A 24,787-nucleotide genomic window follows, 5' to 3' on the forward strand; every position below is an offset into this window, starting at 1 on the left:
TAGCTCATTCCTAAGTTTGCTAAAGATTTTCTCATCTAATGGCTTGGTAAAGATATCAGCTAATTGTTCTTTGGTGCTAACATAAGCAATATCGATATCCCCCCTTTGTTGGTGATCCCTCAAGAAGTGATACTGAATGTCTATGTGCTTAGTGCGGCTGTGTTCAACGGGATTATCCGCCATGCGGATTGCACTCTCATTGTCACATAGGAGAGGGACTTTGCTCAATTTGTAGCCATAGTCCCTGAGGGTTTGCCTCATCCAAAGTAATTGCGCACAGCAATGGCCTGCAGCAATATACTCGGCTTCGTCGGTAGAAAGAACTACAGAGTTTTGTTTCTTTGAAGCCCAAGACACCAGGGATCTCCCCAGAAACTGACAAGTCCCTGATGTGCTCTTCCTATCAATTTTACACCCTGCCCAATCAGCATCTGAATATCCTATTAAATCAAAGGTGGATCCCTTAGGGTACCAAAGTCCAAACTTAGGAGTGTAAACTAAATATCTCATGATTCTTTTCACGGCCCTAAGGTGAACTTCCTTAGGATCGTCTTGGAACCTTGCACACAGGCATACAGAAAGCATAATATCCGGTCGAGATGCACATAAATAGAGTAAAGATCCTATCATCGACCGGTATACCTTTTGATCTACAGACTTACCGCCTGTGTCGAGGTCGAGATGCCCATTTGTTCCCATGGGTGTCTTGATGGGCTTGGCATCCTTCATTCCAAACTTATTAAGTATATCTTGAATGTACTTGGTTTGGCTGATGAAGGTGCCGTCTTGGAGTTGCTTGACTTGGAATACTAGAAAATACTTCAACTCCCCCATCATAGACATCTCAAATTTCTGAATCATGATCCTACTAATCTCTTCACATGTAGATTTGTTAGTAGACCCAAATATGATATCATCAACATAAATTTGGCATACAAACAATTCTTTTGCAATGGTTTTAGTAAAGAGAGTAGGATCGGCTTTATCGACTTTGAAGCCATTAGTGATAAGAAAATCTCTTAGGCATTCATACCATGCTCTTGGGGCTTGCTTGAGCCCATAAAGCACCTTTGAGAGTTTATATACATGGTTAGGGTACTCACTATCTTCAAAGCCGAGAGGTTGCTCAACATAGACCTCTTCCTTGATTGGTCCATTGAGGAAGGCACTTTTCACGTCCATTTGATAAAGCTTAAATCCATGGTAAGTAGCATATGCAAGTTATATACGAATTGACTCAAGCCTAGCTACGGGTGCATAGGTTTCACCGAAATACAAACCTTCGACTTGTGAATAACCCTTGGCCACAAGTCGGCCTTTGTTCCTTGTCACCACACCATGCTCGTCTTGCTTGTTGCGGAATACCCACTTGGTTCCTACAACATTTTGGTTAGGACGTGGAACTAAATGCCATACCTCATTCCTCGTGAAGTTGTTGAGCTCCTCTTGCATTGCCAACACCCAATCCGAGTCTCTTAGTGCATCCTCCACCCTGTATGGCTCAATAGAGGACACAAAAGAGTAATGTTCACAAAAATGAGCGACTCGAGATCGAGTGGTTACCCCCTTATGAATGTCACCGAGAATTGAGTTCACAGGGTGATCTCTTTGAATCGCTTGGTGGACTCTTGGGTGTTGCGGTCTTTGACCCTGATCATCTTCCTTGTCTTTATTAGCTTCATCTCTCCCTTGATCATTGTCCTCCTCTTGAGGTGGCTCATCCTCTTGATCTTCATTTTCATCATCTTGAGCTTGATCCTCATCTTGAATTGGTGGAGATGCTTGCATGGAAGATGATGGTTGATCTTGTGCTTGTGTGGGCTCTTCGGATTCCTTAGGACACACATCCCCAATGGACATGTTTCTTAGCATGACGCACAGAGCCTCTTCATCATCTAGTTCATCCAGATCAACTTGCTCCACTTGGGAGCCATTAGTCTCATCAAACACAATGTCACAATAAACCTCAACTAATCTAGTGGATTTGTTGAAGACTCTATATGCCCTTGTGTTTGAATCATGTCCTAGTAAAAAGCCTTCTACAGCCTTAGGAGCAAATTTAGATTTTCTACCTCTTTTAACAAGAATAAAGCATTTGCTACCAAAGACTCTAAAGTATGGAACATTGGGCTTTTTACCTGTAAGGAGTTTGTATGATGTCTTCTTGAGGATTCGGTGAAGGTAGAGCCGGTTGATGGAGTAGCAGGCGGTGTTAATCGCCTCAGCCCAAAACCGGTCCGGAGTCTTATACTCATCAAGCATGGTCCTCTCCATGTCCAGTAGAGTTCTATTCTTCCTCTCCACTACACCATTTTGTTGAGGTGTGTAGGGAGAAGAGAACTCATGCTTGATGCCCTCATCCTCAAGAAAGCCTTCTATTTGTGAGTTCTTGAACTCCGTCCCATTATCGCTTCTTATTTTCTTGATCCTTAACCCGAACTCATTTTGAGCTCGTCTCAAGAATCCCTTTAAGGTCTCTTGGGTTTGTGATTTTTCCTGCAAAAAGAATACCCAAGTGAAGCGAGAATAGTCATCGACAATTACATGACAATACTTACTCCCGCCGATGCTTATGTAAGCGATCGAGCCGAATAAATCCATGTGGAGTAGCTCAAGCGGCCTGTCAGTCGTCATGATGTTCTTGTGTGGATGGTGGGTACCAACTTGCTTTCCTGCTTGACATGCACTACAAACCATATCTTTCTCAAAATGAACATTGGTTAGTCCCAAAATGTGTTCTCCCTTTAGAAGCTTGTGAAGATTCTTCATCCCAACATGGGCTAGTCGGCGATGCCAGAGCCAACCCATATTAGTCTTAGCAATTAAACAAGTGTTGAGTTCAGCTATGTTTTCATTAAAATCAACTAAATATATCTAATCCTATAACACTCCCTTAAATGCTATTGAATCATCACTTCTTCTAAAGACAGTAACACCTAAATCCGTAAAAAGACAGTTGTAGCCCATTTTACATAATTGAGAAACTGAAAGCAAGTTATAATCTAAAGAATCTACAAGAAAAACATTGGAAATGGAATGGTCAGGTGATATAGCAATTTTACCAAGTCCTTTGACCAAACCTTGATTTCCATCCCCGAATGTGATAGCTCTTTGGGGATCTTCGTTTTTCTCGTAGGAGGAGAACATCCTTTTCTCCCCTGTCAGATGGTTTGTACATCCGCTGTCTGTTATCCAACTTGAGCCCCCGGATGCATAAACCTGCAAAACAATTTAGGCCTTGTTCTTAGGTACCCAAACAGTATTGGGTCCTTTCACATTAGAAACAAGCACCTTGGGTACCCAAACACAAGTCTTTGACCCCTTGTTTTTGCCCCCAACATATTTGGCAACTACTTTGCCTGATTTGTTAGTAAGCACATAAGAAGCATCAAAAGTCTTAAATGAATTATTAGATTCATTTGATGCAGTAGGAGTTTTCTTTTTAGGCATTTTAACATGTGTAGAATGCCTAGAGCTACATGCCTTATTCTTATACATAAAAGCATGATGAGAAACAGAATGAGATTTGTTAGCATGAATTCTCCTAATTTTGTGTTCGGGATAACCAGCAGGATATAAAATATAGCCTTCATTATCCTGAACCATGGGTGCCTTGCCCTTTACAAAATTAGATAATATTTTAGGGGCATTAAGCTTGACATTGTTTCCCTATTGGAAACCAATGCCATCCTTAATGCCAGGGCGTCTCCCACTATAGAGCATGCTTCTAGCAAATTTAAATTTTTCATTTTCTATCTCATGCTCAATGATTTTAGTAGTTAATTGAGCTATATGATCATTTTGTTGTTTAATTAAAGCAATGTGATCATTTATAGCATCAACATTAACATCTCTACATCTAGTACAAATAGAAACATGATCAACAGTAGATGTAGAGGGTTTGCATACTTTTAATTCTTCTATCTTAGCATGTAATATGGCATTCTCATTTCTAAGACAGGAAATAGAATCATTGCAAACATTTAAATCCTTAGCCTTGGAAATTAAACTAGCATTTTCAGTCCTAAGGCTAGAAATGGATTCATTCAATTTATCAATCTTAGCAATTAAACTAGCATTTTCATTTCTAAGATTGGTAATTGAGTCATGGCAAATGCTAATCTCTTTAGTCAAGTTTTCATTCTTTTCTACTTCTTGAGCATAAGCATTTTTTACTTTAACATGCTTTTTGTTTTCCTTAATAAGAAATTCCTCTTGGCTATCCAAAAGTTCATCCTTCTCATGAATAACTCCTATTAATTCACTAGGTAAATACCCGTGCGTTGCAACGGGAAAAAATAGTGCAATAATTACATATGTATGACCATGTGTTGTGTTGTTAATCAACATTATGGTGCCTCTAGAATTTTATAGAGACAATTGGTTGTAACCTTAAAGGTTGGGAATTGTTGATGTTCTTGATTCTAAGTGCGCTCCGTACTTGCTTGCCGGATTCATCTGTGGCTTGAATCTTAGCTGTGAGGAGAAAATGACATGTTGATAGAAAGTCAATAACAAAGCAATGTCTTAAGGTACCAATGCCAATTAGCACAAGACGAAATGGTAAAATAGTCAGACAGTATGATTTTGATGAACGCAGACAAATCAATAAAATTATCTCTAAAAAGATTGCTGGGCATTTCAACCACACAACTACACCATTTAATTAGATAAAGTCTTATAAATAATATGTACCTCTCGTCTTCGGGGTCGTGTGCAGGCATGGTGAGGGCCATGGCCGGAGCGAAGATTGGGGCGTGGTGCGACGGCATAGGCTTCTTCTTCGGGAATAGGGGCAAACAAATATTGTAGACGTCACCTTTAATATACACAGTTGGAGCTTGGAGGATCTAAAAAGTACCTAACCTGAATATCTATAAAAGCAACCTCATGATATTGATCTCAACTTTACTTACTGATATGATAACCCAGAGTAAGATAGGTGGTTGTAAAAAGGAGTGCAGCCAAGTCTTACTAAATTCTCCACAAAAAGTAGAAAGAAAATCCTATTAGGCTACCAAAGAGAAGGCTGGTACAAAAAAGACCGCAGTTGGCACAGAGAACCACTGAAGAAGAGTATAAACACCAACACAATCAACACAATGAAGTAATAGAAAAGATGACTAAAAGAGTAGAGAAGTCAAAAAAATTGATTATAGTAACTACAGTATTCAAATTCATTACCATGGCTACTGAAGAAAAAGATGTATAAGACGATGGAGCTTGAGCTTCCATAGCATCCAGAGTATCACCATGATAGGAACCATTTAGAACAAATACCTAGAAAGGAATCATTAAGAATATATTAGGATGCACAAAATGAGCATTTACAGTTAATTACACAATATTTATATTAATTTATCCCCTGTAAATACTAAATTACATATGAAATATAATAAATGAGATAAACACAGGGCTATGGTGATCAACCAAGGTTGATGGTGGTGAAGAATAAACATAAAACATTCTCTGACTATGAATTGTTTAGTAGTTCAGTCAATGATTAAGCAACGAAGACAAAGGATGTTTAGTATGGCCATAACATACCTTCAACTTAATGTTTCTTTCATTTCTTGTACTATTTTCACTACTGGCCATAATTCCATGATCAAGAGAAAATTTACGAAATGCAATCTTCAGAGCAATTTCAATTGTAGTGGATCCATTGTCTGAATAATAGACTCGAGAAGCCCAACATGAGAAAAAGGGCACAGTTCCAAAAGATAACTATGCACCGTTGGTGTGTGTACTCTATCTAAGCACGACAGATGTGTTCATGTTTAAGATATCAATGTTAGGTATAAGTATTTTTTTCTGGTATCTTAAGCTGGCTAGATGCATGGGGATCTGAACAGCACTGACACTGAAGGTTTCTCTAGAGAACCAACTTGACTCCTCAAATAGTTAAACTACAGGGCTAATGAGAATTTGGTCGATCTAGTTTAATTTTACTTTTTTTGCAATCCTAATAGTTAAACTCTAGGCAGCGATGTGTTCATCAATTCATTTTGATCCCACCGATGCTAGCTTTCATGGCGAATAAATAAATTAGGCTCAGTTACAAGTGTAGGTAGCAATATGCAATTATCAAGTGACATCGCCAATATATGTAATGCATGTAGTATTCCTATAGTAACCAACAAAGTATCAAAGAGCTAGCATCCTATTATTGGAAGGAGTGAAGAAATAAAGTAAAAGCAAAATAGAAAAGAAAGGGAGCTTTTAAAATACATAATAGAATTATGCAAATTAGTTACAGCTAGATATATACACTTCATTTGATTATCTCGCGTTAACTGTCGCTGGCTTATTTATAAATGTCCACCCAATATCTGATGACCAAACTCCATTATTGTAAACTTATTGTGTTTGCACATTTTTGCTATTTTAGAGTTATCAGTTTATCGTTGAGTTCGTTTATCGTTGAGTTCTAAAATTTTGACCATTGGATTTGTATATCAGTCACTTAAGCCACTTAATTTTAACCATCTGTTCATTTGGACCAACAGTTAATGCTCCACCATTGCCCGCTAATGTCTGGCTAGCTAGCATTCTTGGCCTAGTGCATGTCTGTAACTATGAACTACACATGCACTTCGTAGTTATGAAATCAGATTCAAATGATGAACTATCAAACAAAATACTGACAGTGCGAAGACAAGGATAACTGAATAGAGCAATCAAATTGATGAAAATGTTTCAAGCGGCAGATAGAAATATGTGTCATTAAACTACACGGTAGGCTATAGTGCTATACTAACCTGCTCTTGGCTGCCCTCCAGCCGGCACTGAACCAATAGGTGAAGACCAGCTGCCGCTGCCCTTCGCGGGTCGCTCCTCCGAGCACCTGGTACACAACAGTGTGGTGCTTGAGGGCGTCGGTCCAGAGGGAGCTCTCTTGACAGTGAGCCTGACCGCGTAGACAGCAGAAGCAGCAACCAGAGAAGGCAGACGTGTCACCAAGCCGTATCCGTATTGCATCAGCGCCAATTCAGCAAAGAAGAAGGCCATGTCCTCCATCTGCATTCCACAAGACCAGAGAAAATGTAAGCTCGCAAAAGCCTGATGAATTATGATTGGTTTACGACAACCATAAAAGAAGAAATTTATTTACCTCTTTCTCAACTTTGTTGCCCAAGGTTGCTACCTTCAGAAAATGAACAAAGAACATGTATACTATAGGAACAGTTAAGTCCCACTCCAGCCTATTCAGAATTCCCTTCTCCATCGAAAGAATCTGCTCCCTACTGTATGCACTGATATAAGAATGAAATCATTCACCTAAAAACACACATGAATGAGTTTAGAGAAACTTTAAAAATAGCACCGGGAACATAGAGCAGTCGAGCTGGTCAACTGACTGGATGGAGCTTCACTTTGTCATCTAAGGACACACATACTCAAGTGATGGAAGATTGAATTTCTAATTTTGGCTTCGAAATAAGTTCAGTAAAAGAGTAATTTAGTAATGTGTTCACTTTATGTTACCGACGCAAATCGCCAAAAAACAACATAATTGGTCTTACTCCAAGGATCCTGCGGCCGCGCCAACTGTCAACTAACCAGTACGAAGATTAAACAGCAACGAACAGTCTTAAGGTATAAGAACATTTCATAGGCACATTTCACAAACAAATCACAAGGCACATAGAGAAGGTGGAAGAATATACCTCCTGAAGGGCGGCGCGCACTACATCATCGACGTCGTCCTCTTCCTTGGCGGGCTCACCGGCAGTGCCCCAGACGGGGCGTGGCGACGCGGTGGTGGCGAAGTAGTGGTCGTCGTCCTCGACGTCCGCCCAGGACTTGGTGGTAAGTGGCGCGGGAGCCCAGAACTGCTTCTTCTGCGGTGGCTCTTGCCGCTGCGCGGCCCCCTCGCCGTCCTCCTCCCGGCCGCCTTGCCTTTGCCGCCCTTCTTCTTCTTCTTGAGGGACTCGAGCGCCGCGAACACGTTGCCGGTGTTCAGCTTCTACGTACTATCAGGTATATACAGGACATGTGCTAATGTTGATGATTAATATATTCAACTGGTTATGTGGACAAAAAATGCAACTACAGTATATCACAACAAGCCAATAGAACGACAACACATCTACTATTGTTAGTTCATCTAGGCACAGGGAACGATGTGCTTGGTCACAGAAGTAGCAATCACGACGCACCACAAGCATCTGCGAACTATTGACACCAGATCTCTCCTAACACGGTTCAAAATGCCACACACACAGCCCAGCCAGCACACCAGGTTGCTAATCACCAAGGCCTGAGATACTAAGTCCCAGACAAACTCGAAGCAGGGATCAGAAGGAAGAAATAAAAAAGTCGACGGCAAGCAATCCATCACCAACAACCCCTAACATGGTAGATTCATCGTAAAGAAAGCGTCGAGCAGATGAAAACTCGCAAGGGAACGTACCGAATTGAACCCACTCGGTGGGCGATCGGATCCGGAGATGGAGCCTGGCGGGGGAGCCTCCCTGTGGTGGGCGGAACTTGCATCCTTCTAGGTTTGGAACAGGCCGGCGGCGCCGACGACAGGAGGTTTGGTGATAGCTCTGGCCTGTAGGTGTCGCAACCGCGAGAAAGGGACGGAGGGCGAGGACGGGCGGCACGGGCCGACGTGCGTGGGGAGGGGGCACGAAGCGGGGGCATGGCGTACACCTGTGGGCTTAGGGTTTACCGCGCTGGTGACGGCTGCGGGGATGGGGCGGGCGCTGCTACGAGATTGGCGGGAGGGCGAGGGCGGAGGCATGGTGAAGCCAAGTGGTGGACGCCCACGGTACCAACATATGGTGTAGTAGAGATTAAAACAAAACTTCAGCTACATCTTCGTGCAGAAGAGACAAAAAAGAACTAAAAGATAGTTCGAGTCCTAGGCCATTTACACTATAGATATGATTTGCAGCCAGATAATTTGAGTCCTATCTCATTTGTAGCTTCTGTGAAAGATAAAACACCAATGGTAACATGTTAACTGAAAACTGATGTTATACTTGAAGATTCAGTGGTTTGTTATGAGGAGACAAAAGATCTAGTAGAAGAAGAGGCAAGGAAACAAGGGTAGGTTGACCTCGGTGTCTACAAGTGATTGATTTGTGAACATCAGTGCGCTATACAATAGAATGATCAAAGTATTTTAGTCTTGTGTGATCCATTATTTTAGTCTTGTGTGATCCTTTGAATATTATGTATTTCTGCTAATACACTTTTGCAACTGTTGTTTTTACCAATTGATTTTTTTGTTCTTAGCTAATGGAAATAAGCAATTATGGTAGACATTAATAATAAGAGCATTTCAGAAGTTGAAAACAGCAATACTAAAAAACAGAACTCATCATATACAAAGGAATCATTGTGAGACATGAACATGCTTACCTAGAAGAATCCAGTTAGTCCTTCTGACAGATCCTTGGCCAGCCCCTCTATCACCTCACGAAACCTGCTCATGTTCCTTGATTCTCTCGATGCCTTCCAACTCCAGCTACTAATAGCACATGAGGCATTTAACTATACAACTTTCTGAAAACAATTGTCCATGTAACCTACCACATCAAATAAAATCCTAAATAGAGACATCAACAGTTTGCACTAATAAATACACTAAAAATCATCTTGAGAAGTAAACAAGTTCTTAGTTAAGGGTACCAAGGGAACTAAAAATTCAACAGTTTGCAAAATGGTAGTACCACACTACACTGTGCTGATCAGTTTCACTATCAGTATCATCGGATAATGGAACACACCGACTGAACAAATTTGCGTGAAATACCACTTGTAAGACCACAAGTCTTGCTTGGTTTCTTTCTCGTGATTTAGTGGGCACACATGACATATATAACACGAATTTTTCTCATTGCAGACACCTGAGCTTTTAAAAATACTTCTTCCTCTCAGTTAAATAAGAAAAAACAATATTTTACAACCTTAATGTAGTTGTAAACTCTTATTAGGGACAGATCCACAGAACAAAAATATGTTGATAAATCAGAGAAAAATATCCAAAGGAGTACTTACATCTAAGCTCTCATGAATCCTCAGCTTCTGGCCTTCAAGTGTCAAGAGGCTGTTGATTTCCTCATTGTAGATCTCCATGTAGGACACCCGGGTGAGGAACTCGCGGTCGTCAGCCTGACCCAGACAGACCCAAATCCAACAAATCACTCACGCGCAGCAGAAACAATCGCATCAACCAATCTAACAATGTCTTGTTCGGGGAGCAGATAATCGAGCAATCAACACACCTGGCGCACGGTGTCGAAGACGTCGCGGACCGCACGGCGAATGATGCCCGGGTCGGCATCGGAGCCGTTCATGGTGAATGTCTTCCCGCAGCTGGTCTGGCCGTAGGTGAAGGCGGTGCCGTTGAATCCGCCGCCGATGGCGCCAACGAGTTCCTGGACGACCGTGCCATAGATCCGCTCGTTGTTCGCCGCACCGTCGAAGACGTGGTCTGCGGAGCCAACCAACCAAGCAGCCAAAGGAAGGAGGCACGAGCGGACGAGTTTAGGGTTTGAGAGCGACAGTGAAGGAGAGGGACGTCGTAAGAGGAGCGTGATCCATACCGAAGGCGAAGGAGGCACCAAGGACGGGGCCGGCGGCGCGGAGGGATTCGCCGCAGGCGTTGCGGGAGGGGATTCGCGGCGGGCGTACGGGCTGCTCGAGGCGGAGGCGGCTGCTGGCGGTCTCGTGCGACCGGTTCACACGGGGGATTCATCGCGGCCGTTGCGGGTTGCGGGAGGGGATTCGCGGCGGTCGTGCGGCGGAATTTGCGGTGGGCGTGCGAGCTGCTCGAGGCGGCTGCTGGCGGCCGGTTCGCGCGGGGGATTCGCCGCGGGCGTTGCGGGAGGGGATTCGCGGCGGGCGATCATGCGGCGGGCGGGCGGGCTGCTAGAGGCGGGGGAATCGCGGCTGGGCGGGCGGGCGGCAGTTGTCTGCTATGCGCGTGCGGGATCCGCGGGAGGCAGGGGAGAGCGGGGGCAGTCTACAGATGACGCTTAATAGTTGTAGAGATTTATTTTTTTCCTTTTGTTGCATGTTAAGGTTGGCAAAAAGAGTAAGTAGATCATCTTCATCATCACTAGAACTACCCTCATCACTAGATGTAGTATACTTGGGGGTGGTTCTAGATTGTACCTTGTTCTTTTTGCCGTCCTTTGCCATGAAGCATTTGTGGCCGACGTTGGGGAAGAGGAGTCCCTTGTTGACGGTGATGTTGGCGGCATCCTCATCAGAGGAGGAGTCGGTGGAGCTCTTGTCGAAGTCCCATTCTCTACATACATGGGCATCGCCGCCCTTCTTCTTGTAGTACCTCTTCTTCTCCTTATTCTTCCTCCTCTTGTCATTATCCTTGTCACTATCACTAGACATAGGGCATTTAGCGATAAAATGACCGGGCTTACCACATTTGTAGCACACCCTCTTGGAGCTGGGTTTGTAGTCCTTCCCCCTCCTTTGCTTGAGGATTTGGCGAAAGCTCTTGATGATGAGCGCCATCTCATCATTGTTGAGCTTGGAGGTGTTGATGGGGAGCCTACTTGATGTAGACACTACAAGAAATTTGTCCTTTTATGACAAAATACCTAATGACAAGGTCAGTTATCGTCATATAATGTCACATAATATGATGGAATTTTTTGAGTCGTCATAATTTCATGAGGCCATGAAGATTTTATGACAATAGTGTTTTTGTTGTCACATAAGGGTACAAAGATTCGTCATATATTGTCAGGCGCCAGGAGCCGGTAGACGGTTTTACTTTTATGACGCTTAGATGTGCCTTTATGTGATGATTTGGCAGCGTCATTTTATGTTTTTTCCAAAAAAGGACCGTACCCCTTTTTGTTGACCGCATTCACTTTCCCATCTCCCCCACACCACCGAAGACGGAAGCGAGCGAAGGGCGGTCTCTGGCGGTGCGGAGGACAGCGAGCGGTGGGCGAGCGTCGTGCGGCTGGTGGCGTCTGGGCTGTGCCTGTGCACGACTGGCGTTGGGCAGGCTCCGGGCGTAGCTGGCTCCCCGTCTCCCCAGGTGATGGCGCGGTAGCCTGGGCGGAGGCAACGCGAGCTCCACTGCCAGGCCGCCCGGAGGAGCGCGGATCTCCAGTGACCGCCGCGACTAAATCAGGTTGGTAGGTGGCGTGCTCCTACTCCCCACTTGCTCGTGGTGGGCACTGGTGCCGTCAATCCCCTCCTTGTCCCCTTAGATTTAGTTGGCAGCGGCGCCCTCATCCCCTCCCTGTTCATCTTTCAATTGGAATCACAATTGCTAATCATTCCCATGTGCATCAATCAGGGGTCATGTCGCAGGCCTGGTCATCAACTGCGCGCTCTCAGCGGCGAAGCACAGCTAGGGATGTCGTAGAACCCAGACCCCTTGCTGTTGTTGCTGCAGGAACTGTGCCCATTGGCATCGATCTGGAGGCGCCGATCGATGATGTGACCGGGTTGCCGTTGATAATGTGCCCAGATTGCAAGGATGTGAGGGTGTTTGCTGCTAATACCACGTACTCCAATAATGTTGGAAGGAGAAGAAGAACCATAGAAATGTCAGTGAAGTGGTTGAATAATTTGCATTGCCCAAATTTCATTCTTGTTTGCAGTGGTTGACTTTGCTGAAATTTGGATGCAGGGGACATGTGATAGGTTTTGGTTCGAGGAAGAATATTTGGTGTTCCTTCAGGATAATGGATATCTACCGTCAGCATCCTTCACCATTGCAGCAGGTTCGACAACCAAGGTTCCTGAGCTCGTGGGAAAAATTGACAGCTTAGAGCAAAATCTGAACAAGGTGACGGAAATGGTTAGCAAGAACAGAGATGGCATGGGAAGCTTGATTTGTCTCGTGTGTGGATGTGTGAATGTAATAGTACTCCTGGTGTTTGCCATCTTCTTGGTTGTAGCTTTTGTGTTGAAGTAGGCAATGTTGATGAAGTATTTGCTTTTGTGTTGAAGTTGTAGTACTATTGAAGAACAAGTTGTATTGAACCTGTTGTGGTGGATGTATGTGTACTTCGTAGGAAATATGGGCCTTCGTGCTCTTGGACATCTCTTGTGTAATCTGTGTCTTTGTGATGTATGTTGGAAATAAAGATATCTATTGCTTATGATGATTTACTTGTGTGCGATGAAATTTTTGCGGCCTGCATGTTTCTTCCAGCCTATACATTTTGTGACAGATTCTATACATTCCATGACGATGAAATTTTGGACTATATGTATATACAACATCATGTGAATCAATTTTGGGCACTGTAACTTGCATCATACATCTAGTATGCACGGAAAATAGAGTCATTGCATATAAGGTCTTACAAATTCAGAATTCAGATACAAATGTAGTAGCATAATTGAAATACACAACAAAATCACTAATAGAAAAAGTTCATGGTTCACAAGTCTCTACAAATGCAAAGGTTAGTCATCATCACCGTCTTCTCCTGAAGTATTGTCTTCTTCTGGACTATGGTACTGAAGGTAGGTGTCATCTTCATCTTCTTCATCGTCGTGTGTGTTATCACATTGAGTTGTATGTTTCTGTCAATGGATGTTTTCGACGAGGTTTCTACTAATAGGGTTGCCTGGTTCATTATCCATGTGCAACAAATCCAAATCAGGATGAATGTCTCCCACTGCACCATCTCTCAATGAAGTATGCTCCTCTTGGTATGCCTCCTGACATCTCATCTGTACTTGTTCATGGATCGGTTCGTTTGTGTCGGTCTCTTCAACATCAAATATATGTCGGTGGCCAAATTCTTGTACCACTTGCCAACATGCACCTAACTTTGTATCTTCCAAGAAAATACTTGTGAAGCATCTGTGGCTATAATGAAAGGATCATTTTTATACCATCGACCTTGGTTGTTTATGCTCTTGAAATAACCATCATCTTTTATTTGGTATGTCCTTCCCTCTAGATTGTACCATTCACACCGTAATAAGATAACAGTTCTACACCCTTTACTGTTCTTACTGTAACTCAACTCAATAATGTCTGTGATTGTCCCATAGAAGTCAATTGTGTCATCACCGTGAGTACCTGCACTTTTGATGGTGGAGTTTTGTGTATTCCTGTGTTCGTCACGAGCCAGAGTGTGGAACCGTACCCCATTGATTATACAGGTTGTGTATGTGAACGCACTCTCTGATCCGGCCGGCATGCTAGTGAGTACAAGTCTTCATCAACATGTGTTGTGCCTTCATATTTCAATCTAGTAATCTGCAGGATGAAAACATATAGAATTAATGAGTTTCAGAATGTAGTGTATCATAAATTATTTAGTCATGTTGTAGAAGTTGCACACACATGATTCTCGAACCATGCAACAAATTGTGTTGACATCATTTTTTCAACATCATTGACCTCTTGTTGTTCTAATTGTGCCCTGTACATGCTGTAAAGGATGAAGATAATTAGGTTTTTGTGACACAAGTATTGGATAAAGTTGGCTGCAATTGCATTAGAGCAATTACTTACTCTTTGTATTCATCAACCTCTTCACAGTTATGTAGTACAAACCAAACCATAGAGTCATAGTCTTTATCTTCATAATGAAGTTTTGAAGCACCCAAGAGGTTAATACCATGACCAAAAATAGAGTAACCATTGGGTGAGATGTCTCCATCCAAGTTTCTTTATGGCCTAGTGAACCTATTAATGATGTCACTGAAGTATGTTGAGCACTGGGTCATACACTCATAGGCAGTGTATGCCTCTGCAATAGATCCTTCAGGTCTTGCTTTATTGCAGATGAAACGCTTAAAGGTGCCCAATCTTCTCTCAATGGGATACATCCATCCATATTGCACCGGTCCTCTAAGGAGTGCCTCATCAGGTAAGTGTAATGCTAGGTGAACCATAACATCGAAGAATGCAGGAGGATAAATTTTCTCTAGCTTGCAAAGGATAAGCACAATATCTTCCTTCATCTGTTGTACTGCATCAACCTTTAGAGTTTTTGAGCAAAGTTGTCTAAAAACCTACCCAATTCAGCAATTACTTCATATACATCTTTTCTCACCAAACCACAAAGGCCAGCTGGTAAAATACGTTGCAGTAGTATATGACAGTCATGTGTTTTTAGCCCATGCATTGATCCTCCTCCCTCCATATTAACACATCTTGATATATTGGAGGCATAGCCATCTGGAAACTTAACATTGCTCACAAATTGCAAGAACTTCTTCTTTGCTTCTGGTGTTAGAACGTAACAAGCTTTTGGCTTTGAGGATGCATTACCACTGTCATCTAGCAAATGAAGCTCTTTTCTTATACCTCTTTCTTCCAAATCTACTCTAGCGGCAATTGTGTCCTTTGTCTTGTTTGGAATATTGAGTAGAGTTGACAAAATATTTTCACATATGTTTTTCTCTATATGCATAACATCAAGGTTGTATTGTAGCTTCAATTTTGACCAATATGGCAAATCATACAAGCTAACCTTCAGATGCCATACTAGTTCTCCATCACGACGTCGTTTTCTTGATCTCGACTTATCTGGATTCTTGCCAGGAACATAGCAAACTTCATCCAATATTGCCATAACCTCATCTGCACTAAATTTCCTTGGTGGTTCTCTATTTTCATGGTGGCCATTGAAAGATCTATTTTTCCTCCAAGCATGGTCGCTTGGGAGGAACCGTCTATGTCCTATGAATCCAATTTTGTTTGTCAGACATTCAGAGCATGGATTCTCATCACAGTACACACATGTGAAGTAACCCTTAGTGGTTCTGCTTGACATGATACCTAATGCAGGATAGTCATTGATTCCCCATAGAATCGCTGCACGCAGGCTGAAGTCTTTGCCTTCATATGCATCATAAGTAGAGACACCATTCCAAAGAGTCATCATGTCTGCTATCAAAGGTTGCATGAACACATGGAAATCTTTGCCCGGTGATTTTTTGCCTAGAATTAGTAAAGCAAGCATGTAATTGGGTTGGTCTATACACATCCAAGGTGGAAAATTGTATGGAACCACTATCACTGTCCATATGCTATATGAATTGGTCATCTAACCAAATGGGTTAAATCCATCAGTAGCAATGGCTAACCTCAAACTGCGGGGATCATCTGCAAAAGACTTGAAACTATCATCAAATTCTTTCCAAGCTTCTCCATCAGCAGGATGTCTCATTTCATTCTCAACTGATACCCTCTTTTCCTTGTGCCATCTTGCATACTGTGCCCGCTGCTTTGAGATAAAGAGCCTTTGGAGGCGTGGAATTATTGGAAAGTAACGGAGGACCTTGTGAGGCACTTTCTTTCTGCTCTCCTTGTTCACTTTCCATCTTGTGTACCCACAAATTGGGCAATGGTCATCCTCTTCATGATCTTTCCAAAATAGAGCACAGTCATACTTGCACACATGAATAGATTCATAACCAAAACCAAGCTTCCGAAGTAGAGATTTCAGTTCATTATAGGACTTAGGGAGGCCGGTCACATTCTTCAAAGATGACGAAAGCAACTCAAGGATTGCATCGAACCCAGAATTTGGTATCCGGTTGTACACTTTTATATGCAGTAGTTTAATAATGAAACTTAGCCTAGACTCCTCGATGCAACCTGGATAAAGTTCACACTTTACCTCTTCCATGATTTGCTGATATAAGTTGCCACCGACCATGGCTTGCTGCGGTGTACAGATCTTGAATCAAACCTTGAACTCCCCGTTCACTATCATCTAAAATGACATCTTTAGCTTGTCCTTCATCATCAAGTGGAGCCTAGTCATTTCCATCCCATGACATATATTCATAACCAACAGCGAGTGTGCCATCATCATCTTCTTGAACATCAATATCTCCTTCTCCATGGTAAACCCACCTTGTATAGCACCTAGAAATACCATTGATTTCGATATCCTCCTGTACCTCAACTTGACTTTTTCTATATGGTTTAGGCATTTTCTACATGGACACTTGATTTTCTCATGTGCACTAAATCTACTTTTGACATGTCCCATGAATTGTTCAACACCAAGCATATACGGTTCACTAAATGGCACACTGTTGTATACCCAACTTCTGTCCATCTCATCCTGGAGAAACATACGTGACAAAATTTTAGAAATTGAGATGGATAGAAATCGACAAAACACTTTTGACGGCTTGCTTACCTAAAACAATGGCCACGCTGAGGCTTCAGCTCCGACCACCGGTAGTTGTCGAGGGAGCAGATCCTGCTGGCAGCTAATCTTGCTGGCTAGGCTACAGTTGGGGTGCTTGTCGAGGGAGCAGATGGCTAGAGGTGGCGTGCATGGCGAGGCTGCAGGTGGAGGAGGGACAGGGCGGCTACGGACAAAGCAAACCGAGGGAGCACATCAGGTGGAGGAGGGGGAGGGAGGCTACGGACAAAGCTGTGGTCGGCGACAAGGGAGCGCGGCGGGTACCCGGTGAGGCAGTAGCTGTGGGGCCGGCGTCGTTGCTTCTGCAGGGCTGACGTCGTTGCTTCTGCAGGGCGGGTACCCGGTGTTGGGGACTTGTTCTCAAATCCTTAGAGTTAAGAACAAGACAACATAAAAAGTGTTAAGTGTTATAGTCCTTCGTCCTTCGAAGCATTATATCCCTTCGGGAAATAATGAATTTCAGACGAAGGTCATGAGAGACATACCTTCGTAAACATAACAAGTGATGACGAAGGACTCACGTAAAGCATGAAATATAATATAAGCATCATCATTGAATCATTTCTATTTTATTAACATGGAAAAACAGAAATGATTTCAAATTACAAATATACCTTCAGTCTTGAGAGAAGGTGAAAAGTACGAGCGAGACGCAAAAGCGAATGTCAAGTCAGCCTGAACAGTACGGGAGTACTGTTCATCTATTTATAGACGCGGGACGCAGCCCACGTAAAATTACATCCATGTCCATTACATTTGTTAACGGTTTATGGAAATCTATTGAGGACCCCGAAGTCTTTTTGTCTTTAAGTCGGTTCCCCCTTGTGCTATCGCGCCGAAGCTTCCCTGCGTACAGCTTCGGCTGCCCTTGACCTTCGTCTGGCTCAGCCTTCGTCCTGGTCGTGCTTCATATCCATAATTCTGAATCCGAAAATACCTGTTCATATAATTCACTTGGAAAGCATTGTCAAATCATGTTTTTGAGGACCTTCGGAGGACGAAGGCCCCCAACAGTAGCCCCTCGCAATATTAATTTGTAAATAATAAATTCAGATTGCGATATGGACGAAGGCCTTGAGCCGAAGGTCCGAAAAAAACACCTTCCCTTTGCTAGAATAGCAACATTCACTGACAAGCGGGGCCTTTTAACTTTCAACGCCCTAGGCGTATAAATAAGAACACATCGTGAATTCATTTGGTACACACGCTTGCCTTTTGCTTCGGCCCACTAAAAATTTTTAGCTCTTGTTCATTGAGATTTGCTGGTCTTTTTGACTTCGAAGCTTCGGCCTCGGGAACAAATTTTTAGTGTTTCCGAAGATGTCTGAAGACAAGAAGATCCCTGCTGAGACGAAGCTGAGTCTCGAGGAGGAGAAGAATCTGGGGTTCCTGATAGCGATGGCAGAGACTAATACAGAGAAAATCACGAAGGAGATTCTCGAAGGTTTGTCCGAAGATACTGATGACAGCGACAGCTATGATGTAGAAAGTGATGGGGAAGAGGCCGAAGATCGACCGTGGCGACCAAGTCACTCAGTTTTTGGGAAAACAACCATCAAGCAGAGTCACATTGATAATATGAGGGGGCGATACTTCCGAGACATATCTATTGTGAGAGCTGATGCCGGGGAAAAGACTTCTCCCACCCCTGAAGAGGATGAAGTTGTGATTTTCCGAAGCTTCCTCAAGGCTGGGCTTCGATTCCCCCTGAGCAATTTTGTTGTTGAGGTACTGAAAACATTCCAAATCTACCCTCATCAACTCACTCCCGAAGCTATTATAAGAATGGGGATTTTTGTCTGGGCTGTGAGAAGCCAAGGTTTGGAGCCAAACGCTAAAAGCTTCTGCAACATACACGAGTTATTGTATGAGACAAAGCCCTGGGGAAAGGAGCAATACCACAACAACTTTGGGTGCTACAGCTTCGGCGCCCGCTCCGGGTCAAGCTACCCTGTGCCAACCTTTCGGAAGAGGTGGCCCGGAGCCTGGATGTCTGAATGGTTTTATGTGAAAAATGATCTAACAGCGCAAAATAATGTCAAAAGTATCATTATGTACCCAATTTGGCAACGCTTCGGACTTCGAAGGCCGAAGGTTGAAATGGATGAGGCAGCCGAAGAATGCCAAAGAGCCTTCGGCGCAGTCTGCTCCTTCATTGGGACAAGGGACTTGGTCCAGGAGCACATTGCCTTCAGGGTATGGCCACTTGCAGAAAAGTGGGAAATGCCGAAAGAAACCATCAAAGAGTCCGACGAAGGCGGACTAGTCAGATTAAAATACACATTCAAATATGCAGATAAATTTATTGAACCTGATGATGACTGGCTGAAAAGCATTGAAACATTAAGTGATGAATTACTTGGGGCATACTCGAAGGCTGAAAATACTGCACTATCAGCAGCCTTCGGAGGCCGAAAGAAGAAGAGACTGAACCGAGTGTTTGATGCAATCGGGTTCTTCTACCCTGACTATTGTTATCCCATCCGAAGGCAAAAAAGGAAAAATATAACCTCTGAAAAAGAAGAAGCTGAAACCGCTCCTAGCGAGCCAGAACCAAAAGGAAAAAGGTTGAAGGTCTTCACACATCGACCACGCCATATTGAACCAGCTTCGGTGCCGGAGTTTACCGGGAAAACTTCTTCAGCCACCGAAGCTGAAAAACTAATCAAGTCAGCCTTGTTGCCAGAGATCGCAGAAACGGCCGAAGTGCCACCAAAGATTGAATCAGAACAATCAAACATTTTGTTGTCAGAAACAAAAGAGAAAACCGAAGCGCCGCTCACAGAAAAAATTGAGGAAGTAAGAGAAGCAACTGAGGGCTCCAAAACATTAGAAGTTTTGAGTCCTACAGCAATCGTTGGGACAGCAAAACACCAAAAGGGGCCATTAGTGACCCCAAAAAGGAAAAGAATGGTAAATGTACTAGACGTCTTGGAGACGATTAAGTCTTCAAGTACAATTTCAAAAAAGAGTGTTGATGTTGCTGAAGGTTCTACTGAAGCTTCGGCTCAACAAGCTGAAGCTGAAGCTGGGCCTTCAGAGCCCTTCAAAGAACAACCTTTTGAAGCCGAAGCAGTAAAAATTCCGGAACCAATATTAGTTGAAGAAACGGGCACCGTCATCCCCGAAGCACCTGCCGGCATGCATGATTACATCATACGACATGCTTCGGGGAAAAAGCTATCTGAGGAAGAAGCTTATGAGGCCAACCATTATGCAAAGGAGCTGAAATATCCGAAGGGGGCAGTAATATTCAATGGAACAAACGAAGATGACTTCTTATACTGCCTGCCTGATAACAAAGAGCTATCCGTCTGCCGAGAGATGGCGAGAAGCATAGGCTTTCCGAAGCTTGAAGCTGGGTTAAGTGCCATGACGAAAGAGGATCTCGCAGACAGCCTTGCGTATAATAGCTTGAAGGTACCGGAATTAAACACTTGAAAAAAAACCCCCTTATTATTTTTACGCACATCATTCCTTTTTCCTTATTTGAATTCTTTTTCGTATAGGGCCTGATCCTAAGCAACGCGCTAAGAGCGCAGAAGAGCGCTGAAGATGAAAGTTATGAAATTGCGTTTAATAATTTACGCTCCGAAGTTATCAAGCTGAGAAATGAAGCTTTGGAAAAAGATAAAATTCTGTTTACATTGGTGGATAAAGTGAAAAAAGACGAAGCCGCTTCAAAGGCCCAATCCGAAGCTCAAAAACGCGAGATTAAAGATCTTCGGAAACAACTGGCTAAAGCTAAAGAGGAGCGCGCGCTTGAGGAAACGAAGCGTGAACTTAGTGATTTTATGGTCAACAAATTGGAATCAAGAGTTAAGGAGCTTCGCACATCGCAGTGGAAATGCTATGTTAAATCTATAGAATGCGTGAATAAAATTAAAAACAGCTTTGCTAGCGTCGGCGCCTTTTCCAGCGAAGAGAATTTTTCTCGAGGCAATCCCGAAGATCCGCTGGAATGGATTAGCCACGAAGCAGAGGCCTTCGAAGAAATCCTGAACAGCCGTGGCGATATATGCGCTTTTTCAGGCGCTAGAGGAATTACTTCTGTGTTAGAAAAGAAGGGTTGCGGGCACGTAAAACTTTTAGCTCAGTCCGAAGCTACCTTACCCTTCGAAGATATCAAGGACCCCTCAGCCGAAGCAAGCGTGGTTGCTGGCAAATTTTTTACTGATATCTGGAACGACGGCGGCCGAGGAATGGCACAAGAAATTATCGAAAGGAGCGAAAAAGGCATCCACGAAGCTAGGAAAGTGGCAGAGACTGCCGAAAAAAGTACGGAGCCCGAAAGACAATTAGGTATTAATTAGTTGTTCTTATTGTGTTGCAGTTTTTGTTTCACACTCTACTCACAGTTTATAATAGTAATGAAAAAATGTTCTTTTGCTCCCGAAGGTACCGCATCGACTGTCGATCCCCAAACAAAAGGGGATGATGAAATTAAACAAATGGCCGAAGCTATCATGGACAAAGTTGTTGATCAACTTTTAAATGAAGTCGCCGAAGCAGTTTTAAGAGAAGACTAGATGTTATTTAGAAAAACAGTTAAATTGTAATCTATGTAACATTTGTACATTTGAATGTAATATACAAGTTTCTTTCCATTATTGAATTCTTTACGATGCATGAAACTGTACATACATACCATTTTTGAGCCTTCGGCGAAAAAACACCTTCCCTTCTTTTCATGCTTCGTGAAGAAAACATTCTTCGTTAAAACTGTTCCGAAAAAACACATCCATGCTTCGTAAAAACAGCCACTGAAGCTAATCGTCCATGCTTCGTGAAAGCATTCTCCGAAGCTATTTTCCGAAGATTATCATTATATTCCCTTGTGACTTTGCACAATTTGCATTTTCTCAAATCATTCTTTCGAAGGTTAGTACTGTGTGCCCTTCTTTTTGCCGTATGCAACATGATGTATGATGCTTATGCTATGCGAAATGATGTGATGATGTTATGTTATGCAAATGACGTCTGTTCCGAAGATACACACAAAACACATTCGTAAGCTCTGCATTCCCTTAGGAACGTCTTTGGAGCTTCTTCGTCTTTTACTTAGACGATCTCAGCGTTGACTTTTCGCTGTAAGCCTCCCTTAGGAGCTTCTTCGCCCTTTACTTAGGCGGTATCAGCGTTGACTTTTCGCTGTAAGCCTCCCTTAGGAGCTTCTTCGCCCTTTACTTAGGCGGTATCAGCGTTGACTTTTCGCTGTAGGCTCTGCATTCCTTTAGGAACGACTTCTGAGCAGAAAACTTACACTGCGCTCCCTTTGGAACGGCTTTTTGTGACTTCACAAACTTACTCTGCGTTCCTTAGAACGACTTTTCGTTACTCCGAAGGATTTTTAATTCGAAGGTCCTCCTTGGTAACGGAAAAAATTTTAAGCTTCAGCAACTTAAGCTTGTGGATCAAATAGATCTTCCTCGTGGAAAACAACGACATTATTACATGAAAACTATCAATGTTTTTTTTTTTTGCTTGACAGAAAATAAAACTGAATAAGAAAGACTGCTATCAAAGGTAGGATATGTGTCAATAAATGTGTTTCGACTCTGGCACAGTGCTGTTGACTGTGCGAGCTTCGGACTGCTCTCTGAAGTCCCTCTGCTGTGGAGCGTATTGACTCCCTTCTGGCTGTTGACCTTGCTGCAATGGAGGTGGGGGCGGAAGCTGTTGCCAGGAAGCTTGAGGTTGACTTGCGGAAGCTACGGAAGCTGCAGGGTGATTGTCTATGTATTGTGGGATATAAGGCGGATGACACGAAGCAGTATGCATGACCTGCTTCGGCTGAGCTTGTTGAGATGCAGCTTCGGCAATTTCCTTTTGCTTCTGGATTGTAATGTGGCACGACCTAGTGGTATGGCCCTTGCCTTCTCCACAGAACAAGCAAAACAGTCTCCTTGGCTGATCTCCGAATCTTCCGCCGAAGCCCCTGGCGCCTCTGCCTCTTGGAGCTGGTGGCCGGAAGGAAGTTTGTTGTTGTCCCGAAGCCTGTGAGGAGCATTGCGGTCTGTTCTGATTCCCCTTATCATCATTCTGAGTGTTGTGGATGGATCGGACATGCCTCGGGTAATATCTCCCTCCGAAGCCCCTGGTCATTTCAGAAAATCTGAAGGCTTCCTCCCTCCTTTGGCGAAAGTCATTATCAGCCCGAATGTACTCGTCCATCTTTTGGAGTAGCTTCTCCAGAGTCTGAGGAGGCTTCCTAGCAAAGTATTGGGCTGCAGGTCCAGGACGAAGCCCCTTGATCATAGCTTCGATAACAATTTCATTGGGCACCGTTGGTGCCTGCGCCCTCAATCGTAAAAACCTTCGGACATACGCTTGAAGGTACTCTTCGTGATCCTGAATACACTGGAACAGGGCTTGAGCTGTGACCGGCTTCGTCTGAAATCCTTGAAAGCTGGTCAGTAACATATCCTTCAGCTTCTGCCATGAGGTTATTGTTCCTGGCCGAAGGGAGGAATACCAGGTCTGAGCAACATTCCTGACGGCCATGACGAAAGACTTTGCCATGACTGCAGCATTGCCCCCGTACGAAGATACCGTTGCTTCGTAGCTCATCAAGAATTGCTTCGGGTCGGAATGACCATCAAACATGGGGAGCTGGGGTGGCTTATAGGATGGTGGCCAAGGTGTAGCCTGCAGCTCAGCAGACAGAGGAGAAGCATCATCAAAAACAAAATTTCCCTGATGGAAATTATCATACCAGTCATCTTCGTTGACGAAGCCCTCCTGATGAAGGTCTTTCTGATGAGGCCTTCTGTTCTGCTCATCGTGAGTAAGATGGCGGACTTCCTCAGAGGCTTCGTCTATCTGCCTTTGCAACTCGGCTAGGCGGGCCATCTTCTCCTTCTTCCTTTGTACTTGTTGGTGCAGCATCTCCATATCCCTGATTTCTTGGTCTAGCTCCTCTTCCTGAAGTGTCGGGCTGACAGCCTTTCTCTTCTGGCTTCGGGCCTCCCGAAGAGAGACGGTCTCCTGGTTGATGTCCAACGGTTGCAGTGTTGAAGCCCCAGTCGCTGAAGCTTTCTTCGGCGCCATAGCTTCCGAAGGTGTTCAAAAAAGCTCGAAGTGGAAGTGAGTTCACCGGAGGTGGGCGCCAATGTTGGGGACTTGTTCTCAAATCCTTAGAGTTAAGAACAAGACAACATAAAAAGTGTTAAGTGTTATAGTCCTTCGTCCTTCGAAGCATTATATCCCTTCGGGAAATAATGAATTTCAGACGAAGGTCATGAGAGACATACCTTCGTAAACATAACAAGTGATGACGAAGGACTCACGTAAAGCATGAAATATAATATAAGCATCATCATTGAATCATTTCTATTTTATTAACATGGAAAAACAGAAATGATTTCAAATTACAAATATACCTTCAGTCTTGAGAGAAGGTGAAAAGTACGAGCGAGACGCAAAAGCGAATGTCAAGTCAGCCTGAACAGTACGGGAGTACTGTTCATCTATTTATAGACGCGGGACGCAGCCCACGTAAAATTACATCCATGTCCATTACATTTGTTAACGGTTTATGGAAATCTATTGAGGACCCCGAAGTCTTTTTGTCTTTAAGTCGGTTCCCCCTTGTGCTATCGCGCCGAAGCTTCCCTGCGTACAGCTTCGGCTGCCCTTGACCTTCGTCTGGCTCA

At 43.5% G+C, this 24,787-nt stretch overlaps 1 protein-coding gene, 1 long non-coding RNA gene and 1 pseudogene across 3 annotated transcripts; 1 reads left to right on the plus strand and 2 right to left on the minus strand.

Annotated features, from left to right (window-relative positions):
- Positions 1-4,299: 4,299 nt before the first annotated feature.
- Positions 4,300-4,798, minus strand: LOC109942963 (uncharacterized). Its single transcript, XR_002265538.1, has 2 exons — positions 4,696-4,798; positions 4,300-4,476 (listed from the first exon to the last, which is right to left on the minus strand). It is a non-coding gene; the product is annotated as an uncharacterized lncRNA (long non-coding RNA).
- Positions 4,799-6,814: 2,016 nt separating this feature from the next.
- LOC103642731 (cyclin pseudogene) lies at positions 6,815-7,401 on the minus strand (annotated as a pseudogene). Its single transcript, NR_164108.1, has 2 exons — positions 7,115-7,401; positions 6,815-7,020 (listed from the first exon to the last, which is right to left on the minus strand). The product of NR_164108.1 is annotated as a cyclin pseudogene (transcript).
- A 4,896-nt stretch (positions 7,402-12,297) lies between these two features.
- Positions 12,298-12,916, plus strand: LOC103642732 (uncharacterized). The gene is made up of 2 exons (XM_008665934.1): positions 12,298-12,549; positions 12,629-12,916. The coding sequence occupies exons 1-2, from the start codon at positions 12,298-12,300 to the stop codon at positions 12,914-12,916; spliced, it is 540 nt and encodes a 179-aa protein (XP_008664156.1).
- Positions 12,917-24,787: the final 11,871 nt, after the last annotated feature.

Source organism: Zea mays, chromosome 10 (assembly GCF_902167145.1).
Source record: "Zea mays cultivar B73 chromosome 10, Zm-B73-REFERENCE-NAM-5.0, whole genome shotgun sequence".
Lineage (NCBI taxonomy): Eukaryota > Viridiplantae > Streptophyta > Magnoliopsida > Poales > Poaceae > Zea > Zea mays.